Source organism: Cebus imitator, unplaced genomic scaffold (assembly GCF_001604975.1).
Source record: "Cebus imitator isolate Cc_AM_T3 unplaced genomic scaffold, Cebus_imitator-1.0 Scaffold11, whole genome shotgun sequence".
Classification (NCBI taxonomy): domain Eukaryota; kingdom Metazoa; phylum Chordata; class Mammalia; order Primates; family Cebidae; genus Cebus; species Cebus imitator.
The window spans coordinates 11,796,555-11,823,562 of NW_016107326.1; the positions used below are offsets into that span (position 1 = coordinate 11,796,555).

The following is a 27,008-nucleotide window of genomic DNA, read 5'->3' on the forward strand; positions in this document are numbered from 1 at the left end:
TCTAGAATTAGTCCCTACAGTTCTTGATGTGACTCTCATTTTGACACAATCATACAATGCCTCCAACTTTTGCTGCCTGATGCTTATGTCCTCTGAAAGACAAACATTGAGAGCCATTTGAAGTAGTTCACCTGCTTTCTGTTACATTTCATTATACTTAAAAGGGCTGGCATACAAATATTAAAAACTTACAAATCATCTTTCTTCTGGAATCCTAGAGTGCATCTCTGCTTCTTGGCACATATATCTCTGGACTATGACAGTACAATTGGTGAAATCATCCTTTAAATTGATAAGATGCTATTGATCACTCCTCTTAGTTTTACCCCAACTGGGAAATATTCACATAACCATGTAGATATGCTGCCTTAGATCAGCATTTATCCAATTTTTTTCCCTAAGGCATCCACCTCTGCTGGCAAAAGTGCATGAAGTAAAGCAGAGCAGCATTATTCAAAGTTGTAGATGGCAAATAGAACATTTCTTTGAACTCTCATGCTTTACCTTGAAATACACTAGAATTTTGCACTCTATTCTAGAATTCGTTCTTTCAACAAATATTAGGTGCCTACTACATGCCAGGCATTATTACAGGGACACAGTAATGAATAAACATATTTGTATTTGTTTTAACCTAGTAACATTTTGATACAACTGGCATGAGTAGAAAAACAAAAACTTTACCAAATCCAAGAGCAAAACCGATAATCCAAGATGGAACAATTATTGCTTCAAATATCCCTAGTTATGCTATTGCAACCTGAGAGTCTATTTGCACCCATTTGAGCAGCATAGTCTTGGGCTAATTCCCGGAATACAAAGCCAACAGTAAATATTTACTCTAGATGAAAATATTTGAGTATTGTTAGAACCAACCAGGTTGTCTTCATTTTACCATTAGGTTCTGCCTTTAGGTTCTGGCAAAGGTGGACATCCACTTTAATACCTGGAGAAATGTACAAAACTTATTCTTAAAAATAACATGAAGGGGAGGGGGAGTATCATTCCTGACACTTCAAAGTTAAGCCTTCATTGACTTCAGCACCACATTGCTAACAATTGCTCTTTAAAAAAAAAAAAAAAAGCCTTAACTGAGCAGCTTCTTATGTATCTGCTGATATACTTCATAAAGATGGGAAAAGCAAAATCTCACACAGGACAAATTTTTGGATTTCTCTTTGCAGAGAAATGAACATTCCTGTTATTTCATTCTATTGGTCTGGGATCGAGGCTGACATGAAGATTCCTTGAAAAGTATTATACTCCTTAATGGTAATTTTATCTTAAATAATTTGCTTTTAATTTTTGGTCTAACTCCAAAAATAAATGAGGGATTGATATTGCTGTTTGTGCGTATATGGCATATGTATTTTTTACTGGAGGCACCTCTTTTCAATAGCTTTATAAATTTATAATAGCACAAGTGATTTCTTATTGGGGTTAAGAGTCAGTCCTCCAAAACTGCAATGACTGAATAACTTGCATGAAGCCTGACTCTCCTACCTGGAGCCATCTAGTCAATCATCCCAAATTATTACAAAGGACTCTGTGCATGCATGTTAATGTGTTTCTCTTATAGACAATGTATGACTCCCAAAATTCAAACTCCTTCAGACTGGTTAATTAGAGAAGAGGTAAAGAAAATACCAAAATATATCGACTTCACGACTACAGGACAGTGGTTCTTAACCCAGATTGTGCATCAGAATCATCTGTAGAGGTAGTATGAGACTTTGCTGTTTTAAAAATTCAAGTTGTTGATCCGTGTTCTCAAATCTAACCTGAGAGAGGCCTAGGAATACCTTTTTGAAACTCCACATATGATTCTAATTTAAAGACTATAAGACTGCTATGGTTTGGATATTTGTCCTCTCCAAATCCCACACTGAAATTTAATCCCCAGTGTGATGGTGTTTGAAGATAGTGCCTAGAGGGGTGTCTGGGTTACAGTAAGTACAGCCCTCATAAATAGATTAATGCCTTCCTGTGGAGAGCATGGGTAAGGGAGTTCTTGCTTTATTAGTTCCCACCAAAGCTAGTGTTAAAAATTTATTTATTTTTTTTAGCCGGGCGCGGTGGCTCAAGCCTGTAATCCCAGCACTGTGGGAGGCCGAGGCGGGTGGATCACGAGGTCAAGAGATCGAGACCATCCTGGTCAACATGGTGAAACCCCGTCTCTACTAAAAATACAAAAAATTAGCTGGGCATGGTGGCGCGTGCCTGTAATCCCAGCGACTCAGGAGGCTGGGGCAGGAGAATTGCCTGAACCCGGGAGGCGGAGGTTGCGGTGAGCCGAGATCGCGCCATTGCACTCCAGCCTGGGTAACAAGAGCGAAACTCCGTCTCAAAAAAAAAAAAAAAAAAAAAATTTATTTATTTTTTTGAGTTAGAGTTTCATTCTTGTTGCCTAGACCAGAGTGCAATGGCGTGATCTCAGCTCACCACAACCTCTGCCTACTGGGTTCAAGCGATTGTCCTGCATCAGCCTCCCGAGTAGCTGGGATTACAGGCATGAGCCACCATGCCCTGCTAGTTTTGTATTGTTTTTAGTAGAGATGAGGTTTCTCCTTGTTGGTCAGGCTGGTCCTGAATTCCCAACCTCATGTGATCCGCCTGTCTTGGCCTCCCAAAGTGTTCAGATTACAGGCGTAAGCCACTGCATCTGGCCTCAGCTAGTTAAAAAAAACAGCTTGGCACTTCTACCCTCACTCCCTGGCCATGTGATCTCTACACACACAGTACCCCTTCCACTTCTACCATGAGTGGAAACAGCCTGAGGCCCTCACCAGATGCAGATGCCCAATCTATGTGCATGGATGTTAATGTGTTTCTCTTGTTGACAATGTGTGACCCCAAAATTCAAACTCCTTCAGACTGCTTAATTAGAGAAGAGGTGAAGAATATTTTCTTCACCTCTTCTCTAATTCCAAAATATATAGACTTCATGACTACAGGACAGTGGTTCTTAAGCCAGATTGTGCATCAGAATGATCTGTAGAACCAGTATGAGATTTTGCTGTTTTAAAAATTCAGATTGGGAATCAGTGTTAATAAACCTAACCTGAGAGGGGCGTCAGAATGCATACGTTTTAGGAACTCCACAAATGATTCTAATTTAAATACTATATGACCACTTTCCAGTCTTTATCATACCTTCCAGTCATCCAGAATTGTAAGTCAAATAAACCTTTTTCTTTATAAATTACCCAGCCTCAGATATTCCTTTACAGCAATACAAAATGGACTAAAACAAAGACTAAAGTTCATTTTATTCCTGATCATAATATGGGCTCCAGGTTTTGTTTAGATTTAAATTTAGTGTGCCTGGAGGCTAGAATCTGGATGTTTTAACGTGCTAGTCACCTCAGTCTTCTCACACTTCATATAAAAGAAAACACCTGAAATCCAAAAATAGCCAAAGTCTCCAGAGGAGAAATTCCAAGTTATTCCATTTCCTGTGTATAAACTCACTCATGTGCACAGCAGCAGCCTAACTTCAAGTCTTGGTGTTATAGGCAGGATCTCTCTCAAATACGAGGTGATTTTAAATACATAACCTGTGCTCACCAGTAAGAAGCCTTGAACATTTTATATTTGAAATTTTAACGTCAGTTTATTAAGTTCAATGATGAAAGCAATCAGAAGAATATTCTCCTGAAAATAATTTTTTCCTAGAAAAAAAGAAAGGAAAATCAAAACCCTCTGAGCACAGCCACAGATGCTGTGGCAGTCAAGCCTCTCTGCAGATGGGGACAGTCCATTAATCAGCTGAGTCACTCTCTGGGTCAGCAGGGTTGTAGTCTGGATCATCTTCATCATCCTCTAGCTCCAAGTCGTCCATTTCTTGGAACAAAGACTCATCTACCTCCACGTTGTTTCCAGCTGCAAAAGGAAAAAAAAAAAATCCATCTTTAGTTTTATATTCAGAAATAAAAGATACAACTCATTGGCATACCAAACAGAAATCTCCAAATCTGCATGTGAGATAGGAGTGATGAAATCCCAAACTACCACTATTACTATTAGTACATATCATATCAACAGTGATTTGTATTGGTCAGTAGAGACTCTGAAATTTTAACAGCAACTTCATGTTTCCAGCTCATAGTCTAAAAATCCAGTTATTTAAAAAAGCTTACTAGAATTATTTATAATGTAGCATGTTGTCAGCTGAAGACAACAATGATATGTTCTCCTGGTTACAGAAAATTATCATTGACCATGGGACTGGTATGAGGAGTTATCTCTTCCAGTAGTAGCAGATAAGCACATTGTTAAAGCTCAGCCATACTTGTTAATTAATGGACTTGACTTGATCTTCATTATCACCCAGTTCCCCTTTTAACCAATGGTATGCCGTTAGTTACAATTTCTAAAGCCTACAGGAAACTATACCCAGGCTCTGCATTAAATATCTTCACTCTTCGGTGTGTCTAAAGTAGATAAAACTATGATACTAAAGCACTATTAAATCACCCCAAATTGTTCTTCTTCCTCCCCTGTCAAACTCTAGTCTGTTGACATTCAATTCAATGAAAATACAAAGAGAATGAGTCCTGTTTCTTGCCTGTGAGCAATTCAGCAATAAAATACAATTAAGTCCTGGCCAAAGAATAACGGGCTCTGTCTAGGAGATATAGCAAAGACATCATGGAGCAAATGAAGTCTGAAATACCTTCATGATAAATTTGAATCCATCAAGAAAAGGAGCCAGGATGAAGCAATTTTAGGCAGAAGTATATGCAAAGGCAGAGAGAAAATGTAAGACCAGAATAATTTTAACTGGAAGATGAAATTACTGAGAAAAAATACCTGAAATTAATGTAGATGAGGGCCAGATTGAGAAAGACTGTGTAGGTCATTCTCTCCCTCAAAGCGGTGAAAACCATCAAAGGATTTTAAGGAGAGAAATTTTATGTTTAAATATGGGTTTTAGAAATATCATCTCACAGGAAGTGACTATAGAATAGGTAATGGCACTAGGAGGAGGAAGAGATTTAGGGAAATAATTTAAGAAGCTACCATAAACATCTAGGTGAAAATGACAAAACAGTTAAATCAGAAAAGGAAAAGGTATCAAAAACTTTAAAATGTTGACTGTCAGTAAAGGCCTAGCTTAGATTAGAAAGCATTTAGCAGTAAGCTACATCAACACTACTTCTTAACCTTCTTCAGCAGGTAATCCAGAACAAGGCTGAAAGGCCAGAAGCTAAAGGATTCCCAACTGGCAAGACAGAAATAACAAAAGGTTAATAAAGTACAGAACTCTAGAATGCTATCAGAGGTGTGACTAAGTGTGGAGCCCAGTTTAAGAAAATACATGTAGGCCATTAGCTCCCAAGGGCAGAGAATTGGCCTATACTGTACTCTGCTATATCCTCAGTGGCCAGGACAGTGCAATAAATATTTGTAAGTGAATGGATGACGGAAAGATGGAAGAGAAGAAGAGGACAGGTGATAGAAGAAAAGCACAAGGGATTAGATACTCCAAATATAGCAAGAGTCATATGACAGGCTGGTGAGAGGGAATGCTAGGAGTTAAACATCTGAGGTTTTTACAAGCTCCACAACAGACCATGGAATAGTTTTCACAGATTTGTGATACTAGAAACTTGAAGAAAACAGTTCGCCTGAGTCACAATAACCTAGTTGAATAGTTGTAAGAGGATAGTGTGATTATTATTGTCTATTTCTATCTTTGATATTGCTTATCAAAAAATTTAAAATATATATTGCTATAGAATTACAACATTAATTTCAAATGTATAATTTGGCCAACCACTAGAATTTATTCTTCAAAATATCTATTTTTAACAGCCTTGGGAGGAAAAATGTACAATAAAAAAAGTTGAGTTTGATTTTCATGGCTCAAAACTAAACAGACTGCATTATATGCATGTGGAATTCTTTTTTTCTTTTTTTTTTTTTAAATAGAGACAGGGGCTCACTGTGTTTCCCAGTCTGGGCTCAAACTCCTGGGCTCAAGCAATCCTCCTGCCTTGGCTTTCCAAAGTGCTAGATTACAGGTGTGAGCTACTGTGCCTGTCCTACATGTGGAATTCTAGTATTATCTTACCATCCTCCAAGAACTGGATATCAGATGTGTCAAGATTATGATCTGTTTCAAATAGTTGTTTCCCTAAAAAAAAAAAAAAGTTTAATTCAAATGGCATAGCTTTTCTCCATTTTCACTACAACACTTTAAAAAATCCAAGAAAGCGAGTTTGAAAACCTTTTTCTCTGTGAATTTCAATAAATTTTTGAACCTATTCAATAGCTAAGTGGCATGTGAAATGTAACTGCATTAAGATGAAACAAGTGAAAAACCAGTCCTCCTGAGGGTACTAGAAAAACAAATGGGTTTGACTCTTCTAAGATGTGATCCTGAATATCCTTCTATTGCAGGATCTAACAATTATAATACTAATATCAAAGATAAGCCATACAAATTAATTATAAATTATGAGTGCAGAAATATAATCTTATAGATATGTTTTCTCTTTTTTGTCCTAGACGCCTATATACATTATTTTCTTATAGAAATCTGTCCAAATGATCCTCTTGCTATATAAAAAATAATACAGGAGGGTTTAGGAAGAACAGGAATGGCAAAGGAATCATACCACTTAATTTATTTTTTCCTGCTTGTTCTTCTTCTTTCATCCTTTTCTTTTTAATTTCCAAGAGTTCTGCATCAAACTTGGCCTTCCAATTTAAGAAATTCTCAATTGTAACTGGAGTGCCATGGAATAATTGCTTAGAAAATTAAAAAAAAAAAAAAAAAAAAAAAAAAAAAAAAAAAAAAAAAAAAAAAAAAAAAGGGCACCAGATTAATGAAACAGCAGTTTTAACAAATAAATTCTAATGGTATCTTCTAAACAAATAAACACAACTCCTTATAAGAAAAACAGAAAAATTAATTTTTGAAATGTTGAAATATTTAATCTGATTTCTGCCTGCGCTGTCTACTCTTATTGGTTTTGGCAACATACTTTGGAGTAGTCCATTTTTTTTCTTATTACAAAAAACAAAGATAATATACAATGTATTCACTGTATTTACCACCATAGCTATTCATTGTTAAGAAAAAAGCTGTTACTGTCAAATATAGTTTGGCTGTGTCGTCACCCAAATCTCAACTTGAATTATGTCTCCCAGAATTTCCATGTGTTGTGGAAGGGACCCAGGGGGAGGTAACTGAATAATGGGGGCCTGTCTTTCCTGTGCTATTCTCGTGATAATAAGTGTCACCAGATCTGATGAATTTACCAGGGGTTTCTGCTTTTGCTTCTTCCTTTTTCTCTTGCCACTGCAATGTAAGGAGTGCCTTTCACTTCCCATGATTCTGAGGGCTCCCCAGCCATGTGGAACTGTAAGTCCAATTAAACCTCTTTTTGTTCCCAGTTTTGGGTATGTCTTTATCAGCAGCATGAAAATGAACTAATACACTGTCAGTACTGATATATTTTAAATACACATCAATTTCTAATGCTAAATCTTTGCTTTATCACTTCATTTCAAAATCTGAGGCTTTCTTTACAATTAGTAACTATTTAATTCACTGTAGTATAGGGGAGTTATAATTCTAAACTCTATACTAAGCTTGTCCAACCCATAACCTGTGGACCACATGCAGCACAGGACAGCTCTGAACGCGGCCCAACACAAATTTGTAAACTGTCTTAAAACATGAGACTTTTCTGCATTTTTTTTTTTTTAGCTCATCAGCTATTGTTAATGTATTTTATGTATGACCCAAGACAATTCTTCTTCTTCCAATGTGGCCCAGGGAAGCCAAAAAATTGGACACCCCTGCTCCCATATCATAGGTGAAATTATTTATACTTCTTGGTCTTACTCGCATGAGTTTTACTAACTTCTACTGATTATCATTCATTACTCAAACTATGCTACCAATCAAATGAGGGACTTCTACAATTTTATTCTTAATAAAACTTCACTAAAATTTACTTTTGTTTATTTTTGTGATTTCCAAAAAAAAAAAAAAAAAATGCTATTGATCAAAAAACCCCTCAAAACCCAACCAAGCAACCAAAACTGATTTAAGAATAAAAGAAAACAAGGCTTGTAAATATACCTTTTCAGCTTCTTCTGCTTCTTTTTCTTTTTGTTTCTTTTCTTCTTCTCTTCTAGTTTTTATCTGATCTACTATTTCATTTAATTTTTCTTGCACAGCTGTCACTAGAGTAAAGATCATCACCATACCAAGATTTTCTTCAGCCTATGTAACAAAAAAAGGTGATGAATACTACACTCTCAGAAAAAACAGAAATCCATACATTTATAATGATTACCAATTCAGTTATACCCTATGTTCATACAGTTCAATAAAAGATCATTTAAGTGAGCATATACATATAAATAATGTTATTTAAAGTCATATAAATGTGCCATATCCAATCTGAAACAGATACTGTATTTCAGCAAATTCTATTTAATAATCATATAGGTAAAACTCAGAGAACTATTTCCTATAGTAATTGGTAACATCCTTTCTCCAGCATGTTTTCAATATTTAGTTCTTTTTGACTATTTTAAGAGCTGTGACAATGAACTGCATTTTGAGGCCAGAGTGAGTTCTAAAATAATATAATAATAAAGAATGTAGGAAATACTGTAGTTTATCTGTATCAACCTGTTTTTTTCTTTAGATTTGAAATAGTTTAAAACCAAATATAAAAGCATCTCAAACTCATAAAAGGAATATAAACTCAAAAGGCTATTACGAAGTTGGTCATTTGAAGGCAGAAAAAAATAAGATAGGGGTCCAAAGAGGAAGACAAAAATAATTTTAAAATCTACTAGCCAGACAGTGCTAGAAGCAGAGATTACTAAGCATTTCTTTGACAGGGCTGCCCTCAGCAGCATCTGAGTAGGTATTGCATCTTCTGGGCCCTCTATGAGCACTAGGCTTCAAGCTAGCTCCTACAATCCAACTCACTGGGGCTTTTCTGTGGTGTTTCTATGCTAACCATCCTAAATCTATGACTAAAAAGCCTCTCTCCTGAGTGGCAGACCCATATTAAAACTGACTATTTGGTGGCAGAGACTTGATGTCCTACAGTCATCTCAACACAAAACCATCATCTTCTCCTCAAAACTTATTCCTGGATCATTAGTCTCCGCAAATCGTACCACCACCTACCCAGCCTGAACATCCCCATCCCATCATAAGCTTCATCACTGCTTCTTATCTATTCTTAAATGTCATATAAGTCTGTCCATCAACACTGTTATAAGCCTAGTCCAGAGCACCATCATTTTCAGCTTGGAATACAAGAAACTCCTCTTCTTAAAAGCTATAATCTTAAAACTTAACATCGACTTCCCCTGACCACTCAATACACAAACACACACACACACACAGAGACACACAAACACTCACACAAAGAAAGAAAGAGAGAGAACTAATCAATTTACAAACCGAAGCACCACAAAACTGATCTAATCCATCTCTTGCTTAAAACCCCTTCATAGCTGCGGAAACCAATCAGGACCAAATCCACATTTTGTGAACAGTTTAGAAGACCCTTGAAATAAGAAAGTAGCCTCTTTAGTTCCACCACTTATCACCACCAACTTCAAATCCTAAATTCAATGAATTTTGTGTGACTAGAAGTTCTAGAAGAAATAATCAATCAATTGCTTTTTCTCACCTCAATATCCTTTAACAAGTTTGTTCCTCTACCCTAAAATTTTTCTACTCTATTTCCTGGCCAACTCTTCCCACAGTTCTCCGTTCCTCCTGGAAGCTTCTCCAGAACTTTGTCTATGTCAACCCATACAATCCTATCTTTCAAAAGTTTGTCATAGCATTTTTCCTACAGAATGATTTCCAATTTGCTAATCCACACTGCTCACCAGAGAATAAAATCTATGAGACCAGGGATGGCGTCTTTCTTGTTCACTCAACCTAATGCTTGATACATTTCAATGACAAAACTTTCATATCCAATAGAAGTAGAATGTCTTCTAGAAAAGTTAAGTATGCCAATAGAAAAGCAAAAAAATTAATCATTCACATGGAAATTGCACAACTTGGAAGTCATCCTAGTTCCACATCACTAGTATTTTTAAAATGCAAAGTATAACATTACATTCTATTTTCACCTTGTCATCACTATAAGTCCAAATGAAAATATCTGGTACTAGCAAATGTGGGAAAACAGATACCACAATGACTACAGTGAGATCATAAATTGGCACAACTATTTTGAAGGCCAATTTGGCAGTATGCATGAAATTCTTAAGATTGCATTCCCTTTAATCCAGCAATCCTACTTCTAGGAAACATGGAATTAGCATACTCATCAGTAATTCATTATTTTCATTTATTCAACAAATATTTGACTGTCTATTATGTTCCAGGCACTAAAAGTACAATGGAGAACCTGCTCTAAAGACTTACAAATAGTGATACATAAGAATGCTGAAATATTATATATTAATTCTTAATTATATGTTAATTATATATCAGGCAAAAATGAGACAACTGTAAGTTGTCTTAAAAAAGATATAAGTAATTACATATACAATGAAATTCTAAACTATTAACAAATATAATGACTCATACATATTTAACTGAAATGAAAAGATGCTCATATGCATTATGTGAAAAAGAGGATATTATAAAACATTATGCATAAAATGATCTAACTTGTCTGGGAGAATATATATAAGCATAAGAAAAAAAGTCTGACACTAGATCACATCAAAATGTTAACAGACAATTATACATGGTTGGTACAATTAAATATAATCTTTATTTTCTTCTTCTCTGTGATTTTTTGTATCTTCTGAGTTCCTGTAATATGAATTTATTAGTTTGATATCAGAAAGTTACAACAATTATTTTTTGGAAAACAAAGGACAAACATTCCCTGAATACACTGGAGGCTCACGCAGGTGTCAAAGAAATCAAAACAGCCTTTTTGAAAGGAGACGTTTCTGTGCAAATAAAATATTGAACACATGGGCAAATTCACTTAGACTGAATAATTTACATTAAGGTGTGACTGACTGAATATGGCATAACCATCCCTGGTTTTCTGCAATGTTTTAAAAGATGTTCGAAAAGCTGGGCAAAGTGGTTCATGCCTATAATCCCAGCACTTGGGGAGGCTGAGGCAGAAGAATCACTTGAATCCAGGAGTTCAAGGCTGCATGAGCCATGATCATGTCACTGCCCTCCAGCCTGGGTGACAGAGCAAGACCGTGTCTCAAAAAAAAAAAAAATGTTAGAATTAGCATAATTTCATGCTAGGTAACAAGATGAATAGGGCCCAGGATCAGCAAAAATCCCTATCTGATATATCTTCTTTCACTCCTCATCATACAACAGCTCCAGATATTTTTATAATATCAACATTCCAGTGACCACTGGTCTTTAGAATATGTAAGTCACATCGAAGGTGGAGATATGCTTTCTGTCAATTCTTCTTAGAGTAAACAAATAAAGGTAGGACTTCTGACTTTAAGATGGTGGAGTAAGAATTTTACGTCCCTCCCTACTCTCTACTCTGAAGAACCCCATGAAAACTCTCTACCCAAGCTTGAGTATATTTTAGATACCTGCCAAGCCCAGATTACAGGTAGCCTATCCCACAATAATATTAATCCAGTAAAAACTTTTTTTAATGCCCTTTTTTTCCACACAAGCCTCCCCTCATAGGGGTCATAAGCCATTATTGTTGCTTGTAAGCTTTGAGAGGAGTAGAGATGGTAGAAAGAAAATCAATCATCAGTCCTTTTCCCAGACTGCAGGCAACCAGTATGTAAAAAGTCATAGGGAAAAGGAGTTTTAAGTTTTTTATAAAGTTGAAAATTGTAGCTATATATGGGACTAAACATTCTAAGAATCCAATCAAAACACTCTTTTACAATTTAAAGCATCCGTTGGACATTTTATCACTCATGAATGAGCAAAAAAGCCATGAGTTTACTGACTGAGTTTCAAGCAGGGGCAATGGAACAACTTCTATTAGTCAAATTTTAAATAGACAGTAGGAAACAAAAATAAAGATGCTCTGTGATTAAGTATCATCAATTCTGCTTGGTTAATGTACTATTTACACACCTAATAGCATTTTCTAACTTGAAATTAATATATAACATTTAAGGCCAATAAATGCTGCTACAAAACACAAAATTATTATTTCCTTACCTGTAATGCTAGTAATTTTAAAATGTCTGAGATATCATTATCTTCTAGATTTTCCTGAGAGAATATTTCATAAAGGGGAGCTTCATCTGGGTATTTTTCACTGTATGTAAACTTGAGGGTAGCCTGGACAGCTAAGACACAAGGTAAGAGTTTGATGTGAATACCTTAAAAGTATAGAGGTAGATATTTTTGTTGAATCAGTAAAAAGTAGCACAACAGATTTTCCTATAAAGAAAACAGGTTATTAAGAGACCAGATGGATGATCACTAAACAACATATACCACAAAGAGATAAGTGAAACAAATCATGGAATACCAAAACTCACACTTACACATGAAGTACATTTACCACTTATTGGTATTTTACCATACTGCATGTCTGAGAAAGGGGACGGATAAATGCCACTTTTTAAAAACCTTTCCTAAGATAAACAAAAGGTACGGAATACAACGCATTTTTAAAAAGTACTACCACAGGCTAATTTTTAGCCTCTACCAGAGCCAGTTCCTACCTGCAGAAGATCTGGCTGTAGCCTTGGAATCTATATTCAAATTCACACAATGCCAGCAGGGCTAATTAGTGGCTGAATGGCACCATTTTGACCTCAACAGTTTAAAAGGTTATATGGGAAACCTTTAAATTAATTCACCTATATATTCTCACTCACTCTTTTAGTCTGTGTCAATTTACGGATTTCATACCTGTACACAAGTAAAACTCTTATGGGTATGTCAGTGCAAGGTGCCTCTCTGCAGCCCAGACCATTCTCAATTCAACCAAGGAGTCTGCAACTAAGCAGTAGTGCTAAACATTTTCTGTTAAGACTATTACTTGCAATGATCTTTTTCCCAGATGCCATCTTTTATGCAACTTGCATTTTATAGTATTAAAATCTACTGATTTTGATACAAATTAATACTGCTCTTCATGGATAAGAAAAAATAAGCACCTTAAAATTTGCAGGTTTGACATTTTGTTTTATTTTTCATGTTATGATATTAACAAGGAATTTTATGAACCAAAAATTGCAAAAGATTAAGTATTAGAGGTCAGTAAGAAACAGTATACTTCTGTTCATTCCTTTATTAGCACACTTTAGTTTTATTGCTGGAACAAGATGTTTTAATTTTTTTATTTTTTATTTTTATTTCATCTCCAGCTTTCTTGAGGTACACCTGACAAATAAAAATTGTATATATTTAAAGTGTACAATGTGACATTTTGATATACATATATATTGTGAAATAATTACCAGAACGAAGCTAATTAACATCACCTCACATCATTATGATTTGTGTGTGTGTGTGGTGGGGGGGTGTGTGGTGAGAACACTTAAGATCACCTCTTTTAAGAAATTTCAAGTATACCATACAGTATTATTTATAATTAATTATAGTCACTACATTGTACATTAAATCCGCAAACTTATTAATCTTCCATAACTGAATGTTTGTACACTTTGGCCAACATCTCACCATTCCTCCTACCTCCCAGACTTTAAACAATCAATGCATTAAAGAAGAACTTAAAGGGAATTTTAAAAGAATCTTGAGACAAAGGAAAATGAGGAATATGACCAGGTGCTGGAGTTCACGCCGGGAATCTCAGTACTTTGGACAGCGAAGGTAGAAGGATAATTTGAAGTCATAAGTTCAAAACCAGCCTGGGCAACAGAGTGAGACCCTGTCTCTACAAAAAATTAAAAAATTGAGCTGGGCATGGTGGCATGTGCTTGTAGTCCTTGCTACTTGGGAGGCTGAGGTGTGAGAATTTCTTGAGCCCAGGTGCTGGAAGCTGCAGTGAGCTAAGATAGCACCACGGCACTCTAGCCTGGCCAACAGAGTAAGACCCTTGTCTCTAAAAAATATTTTAAATTTAAAAAATTTTTTCAGAAAGAGAAAATGGAAACACATCATACCAAAACTTATGGGTTGAAGCAAAAGCTGTTCTAAGAGAAAAGTTAGTAGCAATAAATCCCTACATCGAATAAGAATAAAGATCTCAAAAAACAATTTAACATGCCCCTCAAGGAACTAGAAAGAGAAAATACAGGGCATAAAATCAGCACAAAGAAAATAATAAAGATCAGAACAGAAATATATGAAATAGGTTAGAAAAACAATAGAAAATATCTAACAAAACCGTTAGGCTAGAAAAAAGAGAGAAGACTAAAATAAGTAAAATCATACATGAAAGAAGATATTTTACAACTGATATCAGGGTTGAAAAGATATTGGTTATAGGATAAAAAGTTTCAGACAGGATGAATAAATTCAGATCTTCTGTAGTGCATGATTACTACAGTTAACAATAATGTATTGTATACTTAAAAATTGCCAAGAGATTAGATATTAAACGTTCTCACCAAAAAATTAAAAAGTAAATTTAAAAAATAAATTTTACCATTGTGGCAAATTAGTTTTTTCCTCTTTTCTATCAATAGAGTTTTATACTTGATTAGTTTCACGTGCATTATATCCTGAGAATATTCTTTAACACGTAAAGAGTTGCAAATTGATTTTCACCATGCAGGTATATTAAAGTGCATTTAACCATTTAAAAAACTAAGGTTTCTTAAAAAATAACATTTACTTATTCTACTATAAGTAAAAGACATTCAGTAGTAAAAATTTAGAAATAAAATAAGGGAAAAATCGAATCACAAATAATCCCATTACCAGGAAGGGATCACTATTTCCATTTCGGTATATTTTAAGTACCTTAAAAATATTTCAAGCTAGGCACAGTGGCTCACATCTATAATCCCAGCTCTTTGGCTGAGGTGGGCAGATCATGAGGTCAGGAGAGCGAGATCATCCTGGCTAACGCAGTGAAACCTCGTCTCTACTAAAAATATTAAAAAATTAGCCAGGCACGCCCAGCTACTTGGGAAACTGAGGCAGGAGAATTGCTTGAATTTGGGAGGCGGAGGTTGCAGTCAGCTGAGAATGTGCCATTGCACACCAGTCTGGGCAACAGAGCGAGACTCCATTAAAAAAAAATTCAAAAAATTACATTATTTTTATCTGCATATACTTACATTTTCACATATAAATATAAAATCTCAGAAATAACATGAGAATCCTTTGAAGTCTTTAAATATTCAATACAAGCATATTTCCACTTTTAAGATCAAATTACCGTGTCAACTAATGTGACTAAAATAGAAATAAACTTCAGATGACACTCCTCCAAATATCTCAAAATTTAATTTATTTCATTTTAATTATCTGGTTTTATAGCTACATTATTTCAAAAGAAAGAGAAAGAAACATGCAGATAGGTGTATATCCAACCCCATTTATAACAGCAAATGTCCAGTAAACAATCTAAATGTTCAAAGAGAAAAACAGCCATGAAAAAAGAACAATCACTCAAAGGAACCACACAACCACTGAAGTATGTTTGCATGCAAAGTATTGCTTTGAACAAAACAAAAATCTCCTACCTTTTCTCCATCTGCTGTAATATTAATATTACCATTTCACTTTTAAAAACTAAGCTTATTGTGCCAGACTATATTTCATTAATTTCCTTTCTATTTCCCTAGGAGTCATGTTCACACAGTAAATTCTAACTAGAAACATACAACATTCATAGTAGATTCATAATATCCCCTTAGGACCTCCACACTGGCAATATCAAGCATAATGGCTACAGAATAAGAGAAATTCCTGAGAAGCTTAGAAAAACCACAAGTATTTTTTATGAGACTTACTTTCATCATTTTCTCCAGCCTCAGATGTCACAGTAATGGTGAAGCTGGGTGGACTTTCTGATAATACTGCAAGAAAATACAGACAGAAGTTACTGAAATGCTTTCCAAGGCAGATGCTTTTTCCTTATTAGCAAATTATCAATACCCAGCCCTGGAAACTGGTCCCTAGGCTATATCTCCATTTCCACAAATACAGACTGGACAGAACACTGAAATGATAAAATTATCATCAACTTTCTATTTAAATGGAGGGCTATCTTTAATCTGAAAAGAAATACCTATGGTAGGTAATACTTTTGGAGTTTTACCAAGTCAACTGAAATCATTAGGTAGTTTACCTTTTATTTCAAAATCTCCACCTATACATGGAAAATTACATTCTTAAAAAATCCCAACATAATGGCAAAGAGTTTCATATTTCCCACCTGAAACTACCCATTGATATTCATGTTTCACTGATTTTTATACTTATATATTGTGAGATATAACTCAGAATCTCCATGACAAACAGTAATAGTGATTTGTTAAAGTTTGTGCCTTCTTCCTGTCCTTCTCTACCACATCATCTCAAACCAAACTATTATTTCACAAATGCTTACTAAGCCTCTACTGTCTTTCACAGAATTTAAAATGAATTAGCTATGAATTTATGAGCAAGACACATAAATCAACATTTATATAAATAACAAAGCTTTGTATGTCATTTTATAGCCTATTGTCTATCTAATGCTAATTTCTGTTTATTATCTATTCCCCACAAGAACACTATAACAACTCTATGAGAGCTCCTAGATCAGTATCTGGCAGTATCGAGAGAATTAATATTGCCCCAATAAAAGAAGAACCAAATGAATAAAATGAAGCAGGAAAAGCAGTAACAAAGAAAACTTGTATTCAGAACCATTTGGAAAGAAAACAAAGAACTTCAAGCTACCAGGGATGGCTGCTAAGCCTATGAGAAAAGCCTAAGCCTCACTCCCTGTCCAGGAAGCACTGGTACCTGTCCAGGTTGGCGGCAGCTATACAAACTTTTTCAGAAATGAAAGAGCAATGGATCACTGAAGAAGTAATCACGGAAACTACTGAACTTTTCCTACCTGGGAACTTTCTAAAGCCATCATAAATACATATTATCAACAGTATTTTCTGGCTGGGCACAGTGGCTCATGCCTGTAATTCCAACACTTTGGGAGGCTGAGCAGGTAGATCATTTGAAGCCATGAGTTTAAGACCAGCCAGGCCAACATGGTGACAACCCACCTCTACTAAAAACACAAAAATTAGCCAGGCATGGTGGTGTATGCCTGTAATCCCAGCTACTCCAGAGGCTGAGGCACAAGATTAGCTTGAACCTGGGAGGCAGAGGTTGCAGTGAGCCAAGATTTTGCCATTGCACTCCAGCCTGTGTGACAGAGCAAGACTCTGCCTCAAAAAAAAAAGAAAAAACAAAAACAAAAACAAATATTTTCAAGACAGATGTCTTCATTTTAATTGAATTTAAGGTACTTTAAGAAATGATGAACACCTGTGATTACTAGAAAAGTTTTAGATAAAACACTCAGTAGAGTCATATGTTAATAGGTCTTGGGTAGTCCAGTCCATGCTGAAAAAACTTTCAGCTCACTGAAAGGTTGTTATAATAGAGCCATAATATGGTTGGCCTTGTCTACATTTTAACAAATATATGTAAAATATAGTTGATGTATTTCATTCTTATTTCCTTTCATGATGAACTTTAACATTTACGAGTCATGAAATGTAAACACTGCAACTATAGAAAGAGGGGATCAGCACAATGACATTCCAATGTATTACCACTTTCTGTTTTTTTGAGACAAAATCTCACTCTGTCACCAAGCTGGAGTGCAGTGGCATCTCAGCTCACTGCAACCTCTGCCTCCTGGGTTCAAGCAATTCTCTTGCCTCATCCTCTGGAGTAGCTGGGATTACAGGTGCATGCCACCACGCCCAGCTAATTTTTGTATTTTAGTAGAGATGGGGTTTTACCACATTGGCCAGGATGGTCTCGATCTCTTGACCTCATGATCTGCCTGCCTCAGCCTCCCAAAGTGCTGGGATTACAGGCATGAGCCACCACGCCCAGCCTCTTATTACCACTTTCTAGGACTCCATTAGGCTTTTGGTCAGGGGTAACCAATATTCAGTTACAATAGGTAACATTTATTGAGCATCACTTTGTTCTTGTGCGATGCTATGCATTTACACGAAAATTCTGTACTTCTGGCACAAGACCATGATTTACACTATTACTATATTCACTAAATTTTCAACACCATCCAGTATGAGACATACTTTATGTACCACTAAGAAAGAAAAATAAGCTGCCAACTAAACCTACAAGTAACTGATTATAAGACAAGTTCACATTTCAGAGATGTTAAATGTAAAATGTCTCCGAAATAATTAAATATACTATCACCCCAATTTTACAGATGTGAAAACTGAGATACAGAGTTTTTCAATAACTTGTCCAAGGTTATCAGCTAGTAACTGAACGAACAGAATAAATGATAAACAGTATCATTTAAAAAGAAAAACACATTTCCAGCTGAGAAATTCCAAGCAAGTCATTTGAGCTAGGCTGTGAATCATGGGTGGCATATTGGCAAGGAGAGATGGAGAAAGGAAATGTATTTGAGGGCACCATGGAAGCAAGAGTATAATGGTACGAAAGCTAAAGATATATATAGGGAATAAGAAATTATTCCGTTTGCTGAACTTATATGTGAGCGAAGAAAACTAGGTGAAAACACAGTTGAGAGTTTAGTTGTGCACAATCTTTTTGTTAGCAATAATATGATCAGAATTGTTCTCAAAACATAGGAAGACAAATCTAACAACAGTGTACAAAATGAAAGGAGGGAAACAACTATAGGCAGTATGAAACTAAGTCACTATTGCAATAATCCAGGCAAAGGTAATGAGGTCCTGAACTAGGACGGCAGCAATGGGAATAGCAGAAAACAGTGGTGGTGATATTTTGAGTTGGCAGGCGGCAGGGTGAGAAAAATGCCACTAACAAAAATGAGTAATAACAAAAAAATCAGACATGATATATTTTAAGGACAGTTTAAGACTTTCAGTTGGAAGTGTTGAACATGCAATCAGAAATGGGTGAATGGTGCTAAAGAGAGCTGGGCTTTAATTCAATTTGGGATCACCTACACAGAGGTGATAGCTAAAGTCATTAGACTAAATGAGATCATCAGAAATGTAATACAGAGAAATAAATGCCAACATAAGCTTTGTAAAGAACTCTCAATTTGGAGAACAAATTAAGAGGAAGTAATAAAAAACTCAAGAGATAACAATGTTATGAAAATCAAGGGAAGTGAGTTTCAAGAACAGGTGAAGAATAATTCTCCTCATTCTACCCAGTCCCGCCCACTGTCTCTTGTCACAGTTTCCTAGCAAGCAGATTTTATCACATTGTTACATGCTTACAGCAGCAGTTCCCTATCTATATACAGTGTGTTGGAATGAGTTGTGAGAAAGGGGTAGAATCACAGCCAACACACTCAAAAACATGTGTAACTCGAAGTCTATTTTATTTGTGAAGCCACCCCATCTATTAGAATCTGGGTCTGATGTGGCAATGTCTACAATATGTACTGTATGGTCCGTGGGGGAATAAAATGGGCGATGAACTATTGCGTCGTCAGATCACATCTAAATCCCTGACAAGGCCCTCTGTGATGTGGCCCCAGCTTATTGGTTAAGTCTCATTTTCCATGACTCTCACTTCTCACTCTATGTTTTAGCAATACCCAAACCACTTGTCCTCTGAACATATTCTGATCCCTCAGAGTACTGCTTCTGCATATGTTGGTCCCAGGCTGGAATACCCTTTCCCTGGCCTCATCTACTTGTCGTCATTACTCCTAAAAATTATCTGAAACAACTCAGACCATCCCCTCTCCCTAAATTTATCTGATGTCTGTTTCCCCAAGCTGAGCTCCTAAAAAATTACATATAATAACTATTTGGTAAATGAGGAAACCAAAAGATATAGGAATGTTAGCAAGAATATTAGTGATATGCCAGACCTGGGGAGCCAGATAGAACATGGAGGCAAGATGGACCAGAAAGAAACTGATGAACTATCAATCCATGAGAAATCATGAGACGCATGTTCAGTAAATGCGTGGGAACAAAAGTACTATAGGGCTACAAAGGTTATGGAAACGAGTAATTTTCAGTGGCCAAAATGTTAGCAATGGCATTTTCAAGGTGTGGCTATGCCCATGTGCGGCTAAAAGAAAGTGGAAATCAAAATCATTAAAGAGATAAGAAATTATGAAGCCATATTAGTGGAAAAATTAACAACTAAGATGGTATTTCTAGTAAAGAGTATCATATGTTTGTTTTACAATTATAAGATATAAAGTATTTTCACTTACATTATTTCCAATTAAACAGATACAGAGACTAAGGCTTGGAGAGGCTAAGTGATTTGTCCAAGGACGCTACATAAAGTTACCACTATAGAGAAAAAAAATGTGAAGCAAGTAAAACAAAGAAAAAAGATATTGGGAAGTACTGCTAAAAGTCCCCCAACATCCACTCTCTCCTTATTTAAGTCATGCCATTTTTAACTGAGCATAATGACTACCCAGAATGAAGACATTTCCTGGTTTCATTTCCAGCTAGCCCTTACAAAATGTCTAAGTTCTCACTAAAAAGATGGAAGTAGATGTGACCTTTGACAGTTTCCAAGAAATTTCCTTAAGAAACTGCCATTTTTTACTGCTTTGTTGCTCTTCATTCCTTTATTTATTGTACTTCCTGGAGAGGGAATGTTACCATCTTTACCACAAGTGTGAGACTACATCTTAGGGATGACAGAGAGCTATATTAGAAGATGGGTCCCTGAGGAATTCTTGAAATAGAGCTGCCACACTCTGTTTTATGTGCAAGGGCAAAATAAGTTTTTACCTTTTAAAAAACCAATATTATCGGGGATTTTCTGTCACAGCTGAACCTAATCCTATTAAAATAAATATTTTTTAAAAACAGAAAAAGGAATAATATTTCAAAGTTGGACAATAACTAAAATATGGATGGGAAAGTTACTTAATTGGATTTGCAAAAATAGATAATTCCTGAGTTCTGATAAAGGACTAATCCATTTCCATGCATTACTGTGAGTTAGGGTAAGTAGAAGAAAGATTAATCTTCACTAAGGATGCCAGACTTCCACCCCTGTAAGTAAATCAAAATACTTTTGAGGGCCAGGTATGGTGATTCACGCTTGTAATCCTAGCACTCTGGGAGGCCAAAGCCGGTGGATCGCTTGAGACCAGGAGTTCAAGACCAGCCTGGGCAAAATAGCGAGACTCCGGGCTCTACTAAAAATACAAAAATTAGCCAAGCATGGTGGCACATACCTGTAATCCCAACTCCTTGGGAGACTGAGGCAGGAGAATCGCTTGAACCTGGGAGGTGGTGGTTGCAGTGACCCAAGATCATGCCACTGCACTCTGGCCTGGGAGACTCTTTCAAAAAATAAAAAAAAATTTTTTTTGAGAAAAAGATTAAACCAGGGCCAGGTGCAGTGGCTCATGCCTATAATCCCAGCACTTTGGGAGGTAGAGCTGGGAGATTTGCTTGAGGCCAAGAGTTCAAGACTAGCCTGGGCAATAGAGCAAGGCCTCTGCTATTATTAAAAAGTGAAAAAATTAGCCAGGCACAGTACTGCAAGCCTGTAATTCCAGCTACTCTGGAGGCTGAGGTGGGAGGATCACTTGAGTCCAGAGGTTCATGGCTCCAGTGAAGTGACTGGGGCACTGCACTCCAGCCTGGGTGACAGAGTGAGACCTTGTCTTAAAAAAGGAAAGAAAGGAAGTAGGAGGGTGAGGGAGGAAGGGAGGGAAGGAGGGAAGGAAAGGAGAGAGGGAGAGAGAGAGTTAAAAGAGGGAAGGAGGCAGGGAGGGAAGAGAGAAAGAGAGAGAGAGAGAAGAAAAGAAAGAAAAAGAAAGAAAGAAAGAGAGAGAGAGAGGGAGGGAGGGAGGGAGGAAGAGGAAAGAAAAGAAAAGAGGGAGGGAAGGAGGGAGGGAGGGAGGGAAGGGAAAGAAAAGAAAAAAGAGGGAGGGAAGGAGGGAGGGAGGGAAGGAAAGAAGGAAGGAAGGAAGGAGAAAGAAAGAAAGAGAGAGAGAAAGAGAGAGAGAGAGAAAGAAAGAAAGAAAAAGAAAGAAAGAGAAAGGAAGGAAGGAAGGAAGGAAGGAAGGAGGGAAGGAAGAAAAGAGAAAAGGAAGGAAGGAAGGAAGGAAGGAAGGAAGGAAGGAAGGAAGGAAAGAAAAGAAAAGAAAGAAAGGAAAGAAATGTTGGCCACAGAGGAAGGGCAGGAGAGACATTAGGGGACAGATGGTGGTGAAACTGATAGAATTAAAGTTTTGTCAAAAACAGGGATAATAGAGTTAGCAGCTAAAAGGTACATTATGAGATACACAAATTACCTTTAGTTTCCACAAAAAACCAGAGACCCCGTATTAAAATAAGTGCCTCTGGTTGCTAGGGAGCATCTGACCTTTCAAAAAGTATGTCTTAGAACAAACTGCTTTTACAAGATGACTTCTTACATATCTCAAGACACAATTTTAACTGTCAAGTGTGAATGGCTGCTGCTTAGAGATACTGACAAAGAAATACAGGATTATGTACTCCTCTTTGTAAGGCAAACAGAATTAACGAAACTTGGCTTTTGGTTAACCTGATGCCAACAAATTTGTTCCAATAAAATTCCCCACAGCGAGAGATTTCAATACATAAATTGAAATAACCAAATTCTACTACCTTAGCAGGACCTTGTCAAGTGAAGCACTACTGAAGGAGAATGTGGTATCAGGAGAGTCCATTTATATTTTGGAAGACTAGTTGTTAGGAGGGTTGGATCAATGTGCAATCAAGCTACAGAATAGGCAAAAAGAAGAAATTGTATTATGATTTGTTATAATTCACAACAAATGCAACACTGGACCAAAAGTTCTTTGCAAATACTCAAAGCAATTAATCTGAGGTTAGGCTAAATCTATGTGCCTAGGTCTATGGGCTAGACTGTGCCTCTTCAGCATCCACATGGGGTCACATGTACTTAACAAATGCTTCTTTGTCAAGCACTCACCCCATTAAAAAAAGTATATCTACTTCCTTCATTAGCAGCATTGAGCATTTACCCAATTCAATAATTAAATGTGATTCAAAATGAAGTTATTAACTCACTCCCATTTAGTGTTCCTTGGCCAACTGACACAAGCAAGATCTCTTTCTTAAACCTGGCATGAGAATACAAAAGTATGGAATCATAAATACAAAAGAAGGCTATAAAACAGCAAATCTTGCAAATCCCCAAGATTTTAAAAGATCAAACATGGAAACATTTTGTCCCAAAGTCCTCTGTCTTTTCCCCAAGAAGTTTCATAAAGAACATGATCACTAGTAAGGCAAAGTTCCCTAAGAACTATAAATAAAGACATCTCATTTTAATTTATTTATTGCAAAGCTTGTAGAAATGTTGACAGGAGTTAGAGACAGATGGCTCAACTGATAGTGCAGAATACCTGAATGCATCAAAAGATTCATAAACTGTCTTTTATTACCATGGCTCAGAACCCTCAAGCACTTGGGCATCTGATAAGAATTTCACATAGCAAGCTATACCAGAGCTGTCAGAGCCTAGTACAATTTGAAATACCCACAAGATTGTTTCAGGGTTAAAAAAAAGATATCAGTTTTATAAATGCTTATATGCATAGGATTTAGTGAGGGATAGCTTATGTACAAAGAAAGGAAAAGAATAGCACATCCTATGCTTTCTTGACTCTGCCTACAGTTTTCACACCTATTATATTTCTAAAGTTCTAGAAATGACCAAACATGATTAAGAATATATCCAACAACTGACCCTATATTCTATTTTAGACATAGACATATAAGCAAGAATAGAGAAGGGAGCCAGACTCCATACACACTCACCCAGTTAATGACACTCTCAAACCCCTCTTCACTCATCCCCTTAACATCCTCACAGCACAGATGTGCTGCTGGTGAGAGAGAACATGAACAGGACTGGAGCTATACAGGGGTAGCTGAGAGACATCTGCCTGTTGGCAAAGCAGAATAAAATTTGCTACCATTGCAAGTAGTGGTCAAAAGGTGGAGCCAAGAAAACTAAGCTAAACAATGAAAGGGAGAGGGGTTGGAGTTTATGAGTTAAGGTATCATACCTTACACTATAAATTCTGACTATCAATGATAGACAACACTCAAAGGAAGGGATGGGGAATGTAAATGCACACACCTAAGTTCTACTCACTCACATTGGCTTTATTTGACCGGTTCTCAAATCTCAGATGAGCCATACTGATATAGTTATGTATCATGTTTATAATCATCCGAAGCATGGCTTGCTTAATAGAGAAACCTCTTGCTTTAAATTATACCTAATCAACTTCTCATTATAATATTTTACATTAGCCCAACCTACCAAGTAATCTTCCGCTCCCCCCAATCTCAGCTGGAGCTGAATCCCAAGTCCCATATGTCTGGAAGGTGAAAGAACAGGCAAGCATTCTGGACGTAACTCTTAGTACCAGCCCTGCGGCTAACTCGCTTGCGGACCGTCCAGAGCAAGCCACTTAGCTTTCCTGAGCCCTTATGACCTTGGCTTGTAGCAGGAGCCCCAGGCTAGATGATGTCTAATCTCCCTTCCAATCTAACAACCTATGAATTTACAGTGGAACAGAAATTTGGGCCACATTATCCATTAGGCATTCTGCTTCATGCCAGATTTTTTTTTTTTTTTAACATAAGAAAAGAAATCCGACAGACTTACGGGACTACGCTACTCTCAAAACAGATTTGAGTAACTGAGAACAGCATTCTGAATCCCATAAACTAAAACAATATCGTACGAAAACATTTTCTAGCACAGTAAAGGTGAAAATGTGAAAACTAACATCGTTGCGGCTCTGCAAAAAAGAATCTCAGAGTATCTCTTCTCTTAATGTATTATAAGTCTCGGGTTGCTGTAGGTTACACAGAAACCAAAGTAATCCTGACTCAATTTCCAGGCCTGACACCCTCCAACATCACTCTGACTTTTAGATTTCCGGGAACAAGCAGAGAAGGGGGAAAAAGTCACTGGGTTACTGGTAAGTGACTGAAGAACTTCCGAAGAGTCGGTAAGGTGGCCGCGCGGCCTCGTGGTCCCCTTTTCCATCCCAGCCCAGGAGGCCCAGAGCTTGGGCGGCTACTGCCCGTCCCACTCCTCCTCAGGGCGGCTGCGGGCTTGCGGCCGCGGAAGTCACCTGTGAAGGAGTCAGGGTAGATGGACTCCAGAGCCTCCAGCTCGTTGCGCTGCTCCTCGCCGTAATCTGTCATCGTGGCCCTTGCTCTTGCCCATGGATCGCCCAGATACCTAGGCGGCGCGCAGCTGCCGCGACAGCTGCCGCGCTGGGAGAGCTGGCGGCAGCCAGGCGGGCGCAGGCGCAGAGTCCTGGCTGGAAGGCCCAGGGCCCAGAGCCAGGCCTGGCCTGCTTAGCAACAGATACCCGCCGGCCTCCGCCTGCTCCCTACTTCCGCGTTCGACTCATTCTGCCTGGCCAGATGGGCACTGATTTGTTGCCTGTCCTATACTCGCTCGGGATTTGCTGGGACGGTGTGTGCGGTCTGGCATTCACCAAGGACACCTACAGCCAGCTCCTGGGCTTTGCAGGGCTTGAGCCCGAGAACCCTCACAGCGCGGCATCCTGGCTCGATGAGTCTGGACTGAAAGGCTGGCCTCGCGCGCCAGGGAAGGGTAGTGTCGCTAGTGGCCGGTCCTGGCCGAGGGTCGTCCGGTACCTTCACCTTTTCCGGTTTCCGGTTTAACCCTGTGGCCCAGGTGCTGCGGGCTGGCAACGTAGTGTGGATTAGTGGTGGGGTTCAGATTTCTGCGAGTCTCCAACTACCTATTGCTCCCATGGGAGTTGGGTGAGGGGCTGGGATCAGTGTCGATTCCAGTGGGCAGGGGCGCAGAAGCTCTGCACTGCCTTGAAAGGGTTCGGAACCGTCGGCCCAGCTGCTTAATAAGTCGGGGTGAATCGGGGGAGAGACTGGCAGTCCGGAGGTCTGGCCTCTGGGTTCAGATCTTATAGCTTAACTTCTGAATTTGTGAAATGAACGCAGTGGGATGTATTGTAGATCTCAAGATGTCTGTGATTGTGTATTTATGAATTGATGAAAGGAATGTAGATCTCAGTAATAACAGTTTTAATATGCAGTGTAAAAATTGCAGTACCCCGAGAAATGTTGAAAACCTTTAATTTGGTAATACCACTTCTAAGAATAAACCTGAGGCAGTAATATGTATCTGTGATCTCCAAGGTCATCGCAGTGATTACAAAGAAAATTTTCAAAGAACCATGATGGCAAAAACTGAGAAAATGACTAAATAAACATGGTTAACTTTATGAGAAGAATATTAACTGTTTATGTTAATAATAATAAAGGATCCCATGTTCCTTTATTATATTATTGTGCTAAGTCGGGAAAAAATGGAACATTTTAAGAAAATATACTCAAAAGGTGTTCCCCACTTTTTTGTATTTTTCTTTGTTTTGATTTCTGTTTATTAAAGCTGGTTTCACTTGTATAGTGGGAGGAACACTTTTTAAATGAAAGCTTCCTAATGATGAAGGCTCTGAAGCTTTCTCTTGTTGAAATGGTGATGTCCCATGTACAAGAAGGCACCTTGATCTTTTATTGAGGAGTACTGCTTACCTATAGCAGAGGAACACTTTAAAACAAACATACTCAGGCACACTTTGGTAGTGATTCCGTGTTTAAGGTAGTAAGGGTTGATTTCAGGCCTTCTTTTAAACTTTCAGGAAAAAAGTGAAGCCTCCTAACTATGGTGAGAATCAAATAAAATACATAAATTAACTTTGCAAATGTAAGTTGCTCATTTTTTTTTTTTTTCTTCTGTATCGCCTCAGTTCTGAGGAATTATAATGCTTTGCTATCGGGAAAGAGCTGCCAGAGGGAACAGCTAGTGCATAAGTTCTAAGCGGGGAGTCAAGGATGATTTTTGGCTGGAAGAACTGGAA

General features: G+C 37.4%; 1 protein-coding gene and 1 long non-coding RNA gene across 4 annotated transcripts; both read right to left on the reverse strand.

Annotated features, from left to right (window-relative positions):
• Positions 1-2,057, reverse strand: LOC119466853. The gene is made up of 2 exons (XR_005195344.1): positions 193-2,057; positions 1-92 (listed from the first exon to the last, which is right to left on the reverse strand). It is a non-coding gene; the product is annotated as an uncharacterized LOC119466853 (long non-coding RNA).
• A 1,529-nt stretch (positions 2,058-3,586) lies between these two features.
• RWDD1 (RWD domain containing 1) lies at positions 3,587-25,512 on the reverse strand. 3 transcript variants are annotated; one of them, XM_017497394.2, is made up of 9 exons: positions 25,230-25,499; positions 23,896-24,023; positions 22,717-22,830; positions 15,904-15,969; positions 12,185-12,315; positions 8,099-8,242; positions 6,624-6,756; positions 6,077-6,139; positions 3,587-3,882 (listed from the first exon to the last, which is right to left on the reverse strand). In XM_017497394.2, exons 6-9 carry the CDS (start codon positions 8,222-8,224, stop codon positions 3,761-3,763), a joined length of 444 nt encoding a protein of 147 aa, XP_017352883.1. In that variant the 5' UTR covers positions 8,225-8,242; positions 12,185-12,315; positions 15,904-15,969; positions 22,717-22,830; positions 23,896-24,023; positions 25,230-25,499; the 3' UTR covers positions 3,587-3,760. The 3 variants fall into 3 exon arrangements, with proteins under 3 accessions (XP_017352883.1, XP_017352875.1, XP_017352870.1); XM_017497386.2 differs by lacking the exon at positions 23,896-24,023; XM_017497381.1 differs by lacking the exons at positions 22,717-22,830; positions 23,896-24,023 and having other exon boundaries at positions 25,230-25,512.
• Positions 25,513-27,008: the final 1,496 nt, after the last annotated feature.